The sequence below is a fragment of the Electrona antarctica genome (assembly GCF_951216825.1).
Source record: "Electrona antarctica genome assembly, chromosome: 14".
Lineage (NCBI taxonomy): Eukaryota > Metazoa > Chordata > Actinopteri > Myctophiformes > Myctophidae > Electrona > Electrona antarctica.
The window spans coordinates 49,618,033-49,631,795 of record NC_136795.1 but is presented as its reverse complement, the minus strand read 5'-3'; the positions used below and the strand labels follow the sequence as shown (position 1 = coordinate 49,631,795).

The following is a 13,763-nucleotide window of genomic DNA, read 5'->3' as shown; positions in this document are numbered from 1 at the left end:
AATATTTAGGACGACCGTTGAGCCGATTCTACTCTATAGCTCCGAGACATGGACACTTTCAAAGAAACAAGAGAATCGGTTGGATGGCACTTACACCCGCCTTCTAATGAGAGCGCAAAATCTGTCTTGGAAGAGCCACCCATCGACTAATCTAATATGGCAACCTTCCCCGTGTTTCTTCACTGGTCTGATCCAGAAGAGTGCAGTTTGCCGGCCACTGCTACAGAGCTGACAATGAGGTTATATCTTCCCTTCTTCTCTGGAGTCCTGCCTCAGGGCGGACCAGAGGTAGAAAACTGTCGTTCCCTGATGTCATCGCTAGGGACACATGCTTCAGTATAGGCAGGAACTGGGCGTGGCAATGAAGGACCGGTGCTTCAGTAGGCAGGAACTGGGGGTGGCAATGAAGGACCGGGAAGTGTGACGTAGCATTGTGGAATCCATGATCTCGACCGTGTTCGAAAAAGATGATGATGATGACGGAAGCATTTGAAGTTTTGAACGTTGCAGGAGGCAACAGTTTGGCAACGTGTCACTAGAACACATTAGACAGAACCTCACCATTCACCAATAGTTCCTGCCTGCTGTTGTCAAACAGAACCTCACACAGATGGAGCCAAATAGGATCTATATGCACACAAAATAAGAAGGTTTTAGTAAAAGGTGTAGTTCCACTGGCAGAAAGATGCTAATGTCTCCAATTGTACGAGTCTCTCCGTCGGTCATCAAATTATTGTCTCGGGAATGTGACAAAAAAATTTAAATAAAAAATAAATCTCTATGAATTCAGGGCTTCATGGGGTTAGTAACCCATAGAAAATAAGTGTGTGTGTGTGCGTGTGCGTGTGCGTGTGTGTGTGTGTGTGTGTGTGCGTGTGTGTGTGTGTGTGTGTGTGTGTGTGTGTGTTCGGCTATGTGTTTCATCTAAGCACTGTAGTCAGTTGTTAATGAAGTGAAGCTTTTAATGTGTGTCTGTGAGATACCATCTGTCTACCGCCTTACATCCAGGGTTTTATTGAAGTAAAAGTATCAATACTGCAATGTATTCCGTTACAAGTAAAAGTGCAGAAAAGTCCAGTAAAAGTACAAAAGTATCGATAGATCTGCTATTTCCAAATGACCAGCATATGTATTATAGGGCTGAAGTGGTTAATGTATGTATTGTAATAATAATCAAAATAGACAAATCTAAGTAACTGCAGTGGAGTGAACTGCAATATTTGGATACGAGATGTAGTAGAAGTAAAAGTATTAGAAATTGGTTAAATACTCAAGTAAAGTACAAATACCACATACTTGTACTTAAGTATAGTGCCACTGATTTCCACCACTGCTTAAGTTTTTAAGTCTGACATATTACAGTAGATCACTCGCACGCACGCACGCACGCACGCACGCACGCACGCACGCACGCACGCACGCATGCAGACACACACACATACTTGGTGAGGACACTAACATTGTAGATGGTTCTGCAGACAGACTCAACCTCCCAAAAACTTAAAGTAAACTGTATATTCTTATAGTAATCATTGCTATAGTATAGACACTATACTATAGCAATGATTACTATAAGAATATTGTTTGTTCAGTAACAGAAGTCTCCATGTCTCTTCAGCATTAGTAAACAGAACATATTTCTTCAGGTTGGGATACCAATTTTATCCAATCAGGACAGAGAACCCCAATTATCAGGTTCTACAAATCAAGTCTTCTTCCTTTCTTAATCCAGACAGTTTTCTGAAAAACCCTATGTTTCTATGTCAGTGGTTCTCAAACTACTTCATATCAAGGACCCCCAGAATTATCTGTATTTGACCGCTGATCCCCCATCTGAAAATATGTTGTTCCAGGGACCCCCCAGAAGCAAAGATTTGAATTAAAAACGTTCACTGCGGAAGAATATATATTCAAAGGTCTGCGCCACATTTTCATGATTTAAAAAAAATAGCAGACCTACAATCTTGTAGATCTACTATTTTTCAACAGCTAAACTATAACATAATGCTTAAAACACCAAAAGGGGTTCCCCGTCCTGAATGGGTTCAATGTAACCTTTTGACGAGTCCATTTGGTCTCCATTTGTACGCTCTCGGAGTTGAGTTGATGATGAGTATACTGTACGTTCCGATGAATTGAGTATGAAGGACCATAAAAGGAAACAAGCCGTAGTGCTTTCTTTGCAGACCTTGTATTTTCTCTGCAAACTGTTAATAAAAGTATTCAACCAATCACAAAGAATCACAGAGGATTTGGACTATTGCTTCCACACATATACAGCCATTCATTCATTCATTCATTCAACGCATTCAGTCAAAGATACAAGAAAGTGGCTTTTCTTACCTTCTCTATGGTCTGTCTCCGTCTGTCTGTCTCTGTCTATTATGTCTCTCTCTGTGTGTCTGTCTCTGTCTCTGTCTCTGTCTCTGTCTCTGTCTCTGTCTCTGTCTCTGTCTCTGTCTCTGTCTCTGTCTCTGTCTCTCTCTCTCTCTCTCTCTCTCAGTAACAGATGTGTTTTCATCCTCAGTCTCATCTCATCCACTCTGCTGTGACCTCCCTCACCCCCCCCCCCCCCCCCCCACACACACACACAGTCACAAACACCAACGATCCGCTCTGCTGTCCCCTCCCTCAAACCCTCTGTTCCTCCCACTCACCCCTTCCCACTCCCCACACACGCACGCACGCACGCACACACGCACGAACGCACGCACGCACGCACGCACGCACGCACGCACGCACGCACGCACGCACGCACGCACGCACGCACGCACGCACGCACGCACGCACTCCACCCCGCGAGCACACTTAACTAAAGCCCCTTCCCTCACCCACCACCACAACAAGAAGTTTGTGAGTGCGTATGTGATTGCATGTGCATGCACTGTGTGTGTGCGCGTGCATGCGTGTGCGTGCAATTGAGTTTATGGGTCTGTTTCCATGAAAGGAGATAGCCTACCATGCACAACCCCCCCTCTTTCTGTCTGTCTGTCTGTCTGTCTGTCTGTCTGTTATTATGTCTGTCTCTGGTTGGTGGTAGAATTGAATTAAGTTTCTCTGAACATGAATGTACATCAGAGAGAGAGAGAGACAGAGGGAGAGACCGAGAGAGTGTGTGTGTGTGTGTGTGTGTGTGTGTGTGTGTGTGTGTGTGTGTGTGTGTGTGTGTGTGTGTGTGTGTGTGTGTGTGTGTGTGCGTGCGTGCGTGTTGCGTGCGTGCATTACGTGCACAGTGTGCAGTGTCATACACATACACTACATGTGGTCGTTGCATTTTCATGTAATCCTCTTAGTAATGTAGGATTAAAAGGAATAAAGAAAACATGAGCCATCTCTCTGTGTGTGTATGTGTGTGTGTGTGTGTGTGCGTGCGTGCGTGCGTGCGTGCGTGTGTGTGTGCGTGTGCTTGTGCGTGTGTGTGTGTCTCCTACATTTAGCCAGTGGGAATAGCTTCTCCGTGGAGCATTATATGGTGCAACACGCGCAGTTGCACGCACGGACGAACGAACGCATGAACGCACGCACGCATGCACACACGCACGCACGCACACACACACACACACACACACACACACACACACACACACACACACACACACACACACACATAGAGAGAGAGGCAGAAAAACACAGTCTGAGGAAATGAACCTCAGAGCCACGTGTTGAAAACATTGAGCTGTCGTCGGTGCATCTGGAAATGTGCTTCCTCTTGGGGGGGGGGGCTGAGTAACCACACACTTTCTACAATTTTGGACAAAAAGGTACAGTACCAACTCTGCTCTAGAGTACTCTCTCATCCTGCAGTCCTGACGCCACTCGCTCATGGCAGAGCCATTGAAAGCAGAGTTGAGCAAAACAGCCCGGTCACGTGGTTCATGTAACTCGTTTTGTCACACTAAAGTCCATAGACTCCAATGCATTCTGTAAACTTCCGGGTCAGGCCTTTGTCTATGACCAGATGGAATAGCCTCTCGTGTCCTTAAGACATGCTATAACCAGCTGTCATGGGTCTACACCGACATATTTAACCTGTCCCTGTCATTGTGTGTTGTGCCATTATGTTTTAAAAAAACAATAATTGTGCCCATTGCCAAGAAAAAACCTGTTACCTGTCTCAACGATTATCGACCTGTTGCTTTGACTTCTGTTCTCATGAAATGCCTGGAGATTTTTTTTATATCAAGAGCATCATCCCTGCTAACATTGATCCATTACAGTTTGCTTACTGTTCAAATAGATCTGTGGAAGACGCGATCTCTCTTGCTTTACACACTGCCCTGGTACACCTTGAAAAGAAAAACTCTTATGTCAGACTACTGTTCATAGATAACAGTTCCGCATTCAACACTATTGTACCATCTAAATTAGTGTTGAAACTCAGTGGCCTTGGTGTGGGCAGCTCCATCTGTAATTGGCTATTTGATTTTCTGACAGGCAGGCCCCAGTGTGTACGCATAGGAGAGAGATGCTCATCCACAGTTCTCACCAGAACCGGTGCGCCTCAAGGCTGCTGCCTCAGTCCTCTGTTGTACAGTTTGTTTACGTTTGATTGTGTCGCCAGATGTGGGAATAACAGCATAATTAAATTTGCGGATGATACCACAGTGATCGGTTTAATAACCGACGGTGATGAGACACATTCACATGGTCACTCAACACCGAGTACATCCTCAAGAAGGCGCAGCAGCGACTGTACTTTCTGAGGAGTCTTAAAAAGTTTGGCCTAAGTACAAAAGGACTAGTGAACTTTTATCGCTGTATAATTGAAAGTGTCTTAACTGGCTGTATCACAGTGTGGTACGGTAACACGACCGCTCAGGACCGCAACAGGTTGCAGAGGACCGTTAAAACAGCAGCTAAAATCATCGGTAACACAGAACTACCCAGTCTCCACAACATCTACACCACTCGTTGTATAAAAAAAGCCCACAACATCATCAAAGACACCAGCCATCCCGCAAATACCCTGTTCAAACAACTCCCTTCCAAAAAACGCTACCAGAGCATCAAATCTCGCACCACCCGTCTCAGTAACAGTTTCTTCCCCCAGGCAGTCAGGCTGCTGAACAGCTGACCTTGAACTGTATTGCACTGTATTGTCACCCACTTTTTTTGTGTTTTTGTCTTTTTCTTTGCACTATAGATGTTTGTCTATGTACTGTGTATGTAAGACTGAGCAAAATAATTTTCATTGTATTTATACTTGTATTTATACATATGACAAATAAACCTGAACCTGAACCTGATGTAGAAAAGCCGCCGTTGGACATTGGACCCCATGAAGTGAACGGAGTTGTCGTAACTCTCTCTATCTATACGACTCTGGGTCATGGAAGTCACTTAATATGGAGAATAACATTGGGTCGTCTCATAGAAGAATTGTGGTCCAAAAACAAACTTTGTTCATAAAAACAAACATTGTTTATGATAGACAGTTACTCATATTTGATATGGTCTGTTTCTGGCGGGGGAAAAATCACACTTGTGTGAAGTGAGGGTGGTGGACACGGTGGTTGTCATGATTTGTCAACTGGAATTATTTCCTGGTGCCCTCGTCATTCTGAAAGGGGGCGGGACTGCGACGCTCTATTGAAATCGCAATGATTAGTATTCCTTGTTTATTATTCCCCCGAATGAATTGCTAAACGTACTCGAAAAGTCGCAAAACTTTTGCACACACATCAAGTGGTCGAAAAATAAAATTTTAATCATTTCAAAAAGGGGCGTGGTCTAATGGCTCAATAGCGCCCCCTACAAAAGTTTGTGCTGGACGTCCCACAATACAGTTTCACCTACATGTATGCAAATGAGTACACACCTGTATCATGTCCCGACTTACAAAAAAGTCTCTTGGCGTCATGATCTAAACCAAACAGGAAGTCAGCCATTTTGAATTTATTGTGGCATTTTGGCACAATGTATGCCATTTTCACGTGTCACACTTAACAAACTCCTCCTAGCAGGATGGTCAGTTTCAAATCAAACTCGCTCAGCATACACAAAAGACCTTAATGATGAAAAGTTATGAAAATTTTGAGTTTTCGTAAAATGGCATGACCGTGGCGATGCGTCAAACTTCAACGCCAAAAAGGTAAATAGCAGATCTATACATGCAAGATAATGTTTTTCTTTTTTCGAACTGATTTCGAACTGATTGTCATACAGACTTGTGAGTGGTGTCATTGGACTTGGTTCAGAGTCCTTGACCTTCATTGGTGTAAATTAGCCCCACCCCCTCTTCTGATTGGTCAATATGTTATAGTTTCTCTCATTTGCCATAATCTTTGAACAGCTTCATGCGTCAGCTCACTGGACTCATTTGAAAATCCTTGTCCTTCAGTATAGTTACTTAGCTCCTATAGTTCCGATTGGTCGATATTTGCCTGTAACGTGCACAGACATGCGATGGCCCGGTCATCGCTGCTTGCGACTTTAATTTAGTTTACATTTAGGTTTTTAGGTTTCAGACAAAGGTTTTGTTACAGTTTTTTCATCATAGCTTATAATTTAATGTAGTTTTTATCTAGTTCTTGTTTAGTTTCAGTCAGTGTAAATGGTTTGGTCGTAGTTTTTGTCGACTAAATGAACCCTATACATCAATGAAATGAGGCCCCGCCTCCTGTGTCTGTCGCCACGACAACGGCCCCAACTTCCTCATGAATGACAAGGGTCAAAGGTCACCTGCTGGAGGGTAACCACAGTTGTATATTTGGAGCCATACAGCAAAGGGGGACTGTGTGTGTGTGTGTGTGTGTGTGTGTGTGTGTGTGTGTGTGTGTGTGTGTGTGTGTGTGTGTGTGTGTGTGTGTGTGTCGGTGTGTGTGTGTGTGTGTGTGTGTGTGTGTGTGTGTGTGTGTGTGTGTGTGTGTGTGTGTGTGTGTGTGCACGCATGCATGCGTGTGTGCGTGCGTGTGAATGGGGTTGTGTGTGTGTGGGAAGGGAAGTCCTAATTGTTTCTTACCGAGCCCCTAGCAACCCAGAATCCTTGTGGTGAGGAGACACCCGGCCTGGTAGCACTTTACAATAACGACCTGTTATAAAGCATTTATAAACATTTATAAGCAGTTTGTAGATGAGTAATAACCAGGAACAGTTTGTTGACATCCGTAAATGTTTACCTAAAAATTTCTAACTATGTTTAAACAGTTATACGTTATTAGTAAGGTATTAGTAAGTAGTAAACTATTCATGAATAATACATTAATATACATTTGTAAATTATTAATACATTATTTGTAATAATATTTCTAAGCTCTTTGTATATTAATAACTAATCATTTCTAAGCTATTTATATACATTGGTAAATTATTATAAAATGTAATAACATTGTAGAACATTCAAGAATCTTTAAACATTGACATTTGAAAATGTTTGCTAAAACATTTATAACGAATACTAAAATCATGATCGGGATCGGCCCGATCAACATCAAGAATGTTTGATATTCGCTCTGCCCCGCTCCGATTATCCTGTAGTGTGTGGTGCTATCAGATTTCAGATTGAAAAAAATCGGATAGTGTAAGGCCACCTTAAGGCGAGTTGGTAAAGGGAAAAGTCGGACAGCTCGCCCAAAAGTATTTGGACAATTGTCTTCACTTTCTGACATGGCGGGGTGAGTTGTACTTTGGGTACCGGGTACCCATTACAATAATTAAATTTCGGTTCCAACTATCGGTTCCTACAGACGTGCTCAAAGTGTTCACGCGCTAATAATTTATTTATTTAACAGCAAAATCCGGTGAAACACTGTTGTAAGTAAGGAGTAGAGCGTCTCTCTCTCTCTCCCTCACTTGAGGGGGACGTGGGGGGTGGTAGTCTAGTTGCCAGCCCATAAAGCCCCATTGTGAACCCGGACATGTTGAGAACACCAAAGTTTTATGTTAGAAATGTTGAGTATGGGTCCCCAGCATGTAGAAACTGCCGGATGCTAACTTGCATATGTTGAGCAATTTTCATAATTGGCATAATATGTGACCATACCATTAACAACCTATAGAAGGCAAAACAAATCGAAATGTCATCATGCTTTATGTAGCATGTGACATGTCAAACTAGGGGGTTTTCCATGAAAACCCCCTAGTTTGACATGTCACACTAGGGGACAGTGCACGCATCATGCACTGTCTGTGACATGGAAAAGGAAAGAATAACCAACCGTGACAATAACCAACTTTTTTTGTTTACAATGTTGTGCTTGTTTATGTATTTAAATAAACTACATTATTCAGTAAAGTATATAAAAGAGCTCAAATGGTACATATCAACTATTAAACTATTCAACTATTTAAAAAAAAAAGAGCTCAGACTCTCACCCCGAGACAACTGAGATGTCTGGTGAGTTGTCCGGACTTTCGGGGTGAGATGTCCGGACAACTCACTTGGAGGTGAAAAAGGGTGAGTTGTCTTGTTACCGACTAGAATAATAATATAATGAGATACAGATATAAAGTAGTTGTATTCCCGAACTGTGGAGGGCAGCAATATGCCGAAAAGGCTTCCAGTCTGCCGGAAACCAGAATAAGAATCTGGTGAAAGAAGCTCCGTTTAGACAAGGATTAGACTTCCTGTTTACTTCAACGTTGTGAGCTAGCAAGGATAAGGCCTTCAGAATAAGAGAGTTGAAATTAATTAATTAGTAAAAGACATTACATTTATTTTAAAAATGCATAAATGTATTTTTAAATGGCTTATACTAGAGTACTTATATGTGCCCTAACAGGTTGGCTGTAGAGCACGTTTTGCACGTTTTTGGGTGTGTGGGGTTTATAGTTAATCTAACCTACGTTTTTGTCATAAAAAGAGAGATTTTAACCTGATAAATAAAGGATAATGAATGCATAAATGTATTGGCTTAGTTTCATTCATTAGTTTAAAGAGAGTTTAACATTTTAACCCTAACCCTACTCAAAATAAGAAATGTGACATTTCCAGACCAGAGTGGAGGATGCTGGCCAAAAAACAGCTCTTTGTGTCAGCTGACACATGCACCTGTTCGGGGAGGCCAGTAAACCAAAACGATTAATGTGCACATTAAAACAATAACATAAAGTATTTAAACAAATACATATAATACAAACAAAAGTTGATACGAAGAGCCGTTTTTGTCCAGCGACCAGCGTTCAACCACTTGAACCCGCAGATCTACAAGCTGTCACAACATGTCACAAGCTGTGACATGTCACAACATGTCACAATGTGAGCTTGTATTACTGCAATTTTTGGCAGACATGTACAGTAGATTGAAAAATAATGCACAAAAGTAGGCCTACAATGCACTGAATACGATAGGTCTAATAAGTGGTTAAACTTAAGTGACATGATTAATTAGTTATTATCAAAGTATCCTACAGGCAGCACCCCTGTCCCTGGACATGCATTAAGGCAGTGGTTCCCAAAGTGGGGTCCGGGGACCCCCAGGGGTCCTTGGGGGAGTTCCAGGGGGTCCCCAGCTAAATGATAGTTAGGAACCAAATGAACCCTTATGGGTCTGTAACTCTGAGAGTGTAGAAATGGAAGCAAATGGACCCGTTAGGGTCCATAAATGAACATTGATTTTACAATATAAATTGGGTGTCCCAGAGATAGAAATGCCATTAAATGGGGGTCCGTAGACTAATGCATGTCAAACTTGGGGTCCGTGAAATTAAACGGGTTGAGAATCACTGCTAGAGCCATACAAATCTTCTTTTATGGGAGTCCCTGGCATATATTTTCAAATGGGGGGGGGGGGGGGGGGGTCCTCGGGCTAATTAGTGTCAATTTGGGGGTCCTTCACATGAAAAAGTTTGGGAACCACTGCATTAAGGCACCCACCTTTTTCAGTTTTTTTCACTCTTCCTTGGTGCCCACCAATCTGTTACCTCGTCAAGTACTGATTTTGTGTCAAGTCTGGCACTGATTTGTATATTATTGTATGTCTTGAAATGTCTTCATGAATTGAATACACACTACAATAAAAACAAGTACTTGGGGCTTTTTAGTTTCATGCCTTAGCATCATTGTATAATCGTAGCACTCGTAGTACTATCTGCATTAGCAAAATGTTAATAATAATGTCAATCAATCAATTTACTGTCAAGCCTGAGACTGATTGTGGCCCCCTCCCCTATGCTATAAAACAGCTCAATGCACATATATATATATCAGAGAGAGCAGGCAAGCATGTCACAGGACACAATAAGAGAGGAGACCGGGGATGAGGCGCTCATAATGACTGTGAGCCAATACCCAGTCATTTATGACCTAAGTCATGATGACTATAGGAGGACCATTAATAGAGAGCGAGCCTGGCGTGTAGTAAGTGCCGAGACAGGCCTTCAACGTAAGTAAATACAAATGTAATATGTACCAAAGACTTTCATCTATATTCCATAGATAGATTATAGATTATGTAGATAATGTGGCTACACTTGTTGGTTGAATGTGCTATTCTCGTCTAACCTCCCAATCCCTGTCCTGTAGGCAACTATATTGCTATTGTTTGGTAATTGTCATTGCTGCAATGTCAAGGAGTGAAACATGGAACAATATACCCAGCATTACAAAGTAGCAAGTACACAACTATCATGTACTGTCAATGTTCTTCCTACTCATGAAACCAGAATACACAAATGACTTTTATTTTCAATACAGCAGCTGTATCACAGCAGATGATGAATCCTAAATACAACCAGTTAATTTGTACTGTATGTAGTCAAAGACTGACCAAAGATAATACATTATACAGACATAAAATATTGGACCAAATATTTGTGGCCACTATACACGTATTACATACAGAATACTGTCAACATACACTGCAGTGTAACTTGAAAACAACAAACATGTGAAGTCAGCTATACTTCTTCCCGTCAAGATATGAAGCAGAGATGGTTGCTGTTGAAGGGTTCAGGTATCCCAAAATAGAATCTCAATCTAAGAATCTCCATGGTAGGCCTATTGCCTTAGCCCATAAATGAAAAATTTGAATAGGACAGAAAACAATCCATTTCACCTTCACCTCAAAATACTTTTGGTGTCAACCACATGCAGTTCAAAGGTGCAAAGATCGTTGGAAGTCCATCCGGGACGAATATCGAAGACTGAAGTCGAAGGAAAAGATGAAGCCAAGTGGGAGCAAAGGGGGACGCACTACGAATTGGGCTTACTGGGGGATAATTCATTTCTTAGATCCATACATGGACCCCAGGGATTCAAATTTCCTCCGGCCGACTCCAACTGCAGGTCAGCATGTGCTTACTGAAAGATAGATTGAATGACATTGTCATTGTGGGGAACATTCAGTTTTCATTGCTGTACCTAATAATTGTTTGAACTTAATTTTATAGAGAGCAGCCAGCAGCAGGCTTCTGGTGAGCCTAGCGACTTCAGCCCTGCTGAAAGTGGTAAGAGATACATATCAGTCATGACGGTTTACTAATACAACAATCATAAAGCTGTACACAAAAAACTCTCTAAACTTACTTCATAGAGAGCAGCCAGCAGTCGTTCATTCAAAGCCAGCCAAGCCAGGGTCTCTTTGGCACTGCTGCTGAAAGTGGTAAGAGATACATATTAGTCAGACTGTTTACAAATACAACAGAAAACTCTAAAGATGTACACTAACACAATGTTTAAACTTTGCTTCATAGACCGCAAAGGAGAGCACACAGGAGGACGTGGGACACAGGAGGCCAGGACTGTTCCCCCGAAATATAGTAAGATATTCTGATGACTCACTCAAGCCAAATTACTCTTTGGTAGAGGTTTGTGTTTTGTAGTAATATAGTCATGATGCAACTCCAAACCTTTTTGAGATATGTTCAACAGTTGTGCTGTTGCTAGATAATCCAGAATAGTCTCCCCATTTACACAGCACAAAGAAAGAGGGGAAGGTAAACTACACAACCAAAACCTCTACTTAAGTCTAGTTGTGCTTTAAAGTTTACAAATCTATTGAACCCAATGTGAGACATGTTTGAATATTACCCAATAGTAATAGTGATGCCTAACCCTGCAATGCCAGTGGCACCCGGGGGGAGGACAATTACCCCACGCCCTTCCCCAACAAATACCGTTTTACGGCATGTGAGACCACCCACTTCCACAAGTGGTAAAATATTCAGATTTGACATGGAAGTTCTGAAATACAATACAAATCCAGTACAGCTCAATATAACACATAATTCAATCTTACTTCACAGTCCTTCCGTGTTCAGCAGCGCTGGGAGCTTCAGCTACCTCAACACCAGCAGCCCCCATGCTGTCCCAGCTGTTGTCTGTTGGAATAAGGGCACCCACTTCCACAAGTGGTAAGATATTCAGATTTGACATGGAAGTTCTGAAATACAATACAAATCCAGTACAGCTCAATATAACACATAATTCAATAGTCCACTGCCAGGCCACAGCCAACTCAAATCTGGGGGTACCACCACCTGCTCCTCCTGTGTCAGGACCTCCCTCTTCTACAAGTGGTAAGATATTCAGACTTTACATGAAAGTTAAGTAATACCATACAAAATATGTAATACAATACAAAATCCAGTGCAGCTCAATATTGCTCAATGTTCAATGCTTGAACCTTACTAAATAGCATCCAGTCGAAGGAGGGCCAGGAACCTTGTGGGGGAACAGGAGGAGTCTCCCCAGCTTCGTCAAGACGACGCATTTGAGCAGGCAGTGATGGCGGAGCTCCACAACAAACCTGATGGGACAACACATTTTGGGTTATATGTGGCCAACGAGCTCCGGGACCTGGATCCCCAAACAAGAATGGAGTTAGAGATCGACATTATGAAAATAATTGACCAGGCCAAATATCGGGCCACACACTAGTGGCTGTACAATTCATTTGAGTTACTCTTATGTTTGTTACTTATTTTTTATAAATATTGTCATGGAAAAATGAGTGATTAAATTCTTGTGGAGGAAAATCGAGATTCACCCTTTTTTGTATTTTTGAGGGGCATTAGCCTGTCTATGGACTGTTTAAGCCATCTTCAAAATAAATGTATTTGAAGACTAGACTGTCAAATCAGTTCATTCAGTTGTGATTTGTTTGTGTGAAGATTGACAGAACAGATGGGTAATAGATCAGTTTTAATGGTTCTTTTTTATGCCTCAGGTCTTTACCGTTTGTCTGCTAACTAAAACCCAGAAGAACCCAGATTTGTTTCTAACAGAAATTTAGCCTTGAACAATATAGTGGGTGTCAACTATTTCAGTACTCATGTCATGTGTGTTGCTCAACTTAGTGCTTAACCACTTAAACCCTAGTCTTGACAAAAGCTCACAATGCGTTGCATTGCAAACTTGTAGATCGGCTATTTTTGGCTAATGTTCCCCCAGACTATGGACTACTATGGGTTCAAGTGGTTAAAAAAAAGGACTTTAAAAAAATACTACTAAAGGAAAGGACTGTTATTCAAAGGCTAGGATAGGACCCGCCACAGTGGTGTCCGATTAGAACTTGAGCCACGTCATTGGAAAGATGGTCTAAGGAAGCTAGTTAAAGGTACCTTGGATTGTAGGAGTCGTATATGGTCAGTACCTTGGCTCGTATGGGTTTAGGTGTGCTTGATCATCTATCGTCTACTTTGTCCTGTGTCCTGTGTCTTGAGTGCGTTGGTTGAAATTTGGAGAGGTCTGCTCCTTTTATACTATTCTGCTGAACTGGTTTAGTCATTTTGTTGATGTGAGAGGTGTCGTCTTCTCTCTCTATGGAGATCCAGCTGATGATGGATGTGTTGGTTTCGCTCCATATATGGAGATTCAGGTGATG

At 42.0% G+C, this 13,763-nt stretch overlaps 1 protein-coding gene across 4 annotated transcripts; it reads left to right on the top strand.

The window, feature by feature from the left end:
* The first annotated feature begins 10,161 nt into the window (after positions 1–10,161).
* Positions 10,162–12,994, top strand: LOC306937702 (uncharacterized protein). 4 transcript variants are annotated; one of them, XM_079521610.1, is made up of 8 exons: positions 10,162–10,322; positions 11,033–11,224; positions 11,329–11,385; positions 11,472–11,540; positions 11,641–11,697; positions 12,184–12,291; positions 12,373–12,456; positions 12,576–12,994. In XM_079521610.1, the coding sequence occupies exons 1-8, from the start codon at positions 10,163–10,165 to the stop codon at positions 12,815–12,817; spliced, it is 969 nt and encodes a 322-aa protein (XP_079377736.1). In that variant the 5' UTR covers position 10,162; the 3' UTR covers positions 12,818–12,994. The 4 variants fall into 4 exon arrangements, with proteins under 4 accessions (XP_079377736.1, XP_079377735.1, XP_079377738.1 ...); XM_079521609.1 differs by having other exon boundaries at positions 11,632–11,697; XM_079521612.1 differs by lacking the exon at positions 11,033–11,224 and having other exon boundaries at positions 11,632–11,697.
* The last annotated feature ends 769 nt before the right edge of the window (positions 12,995–13,763 follow it).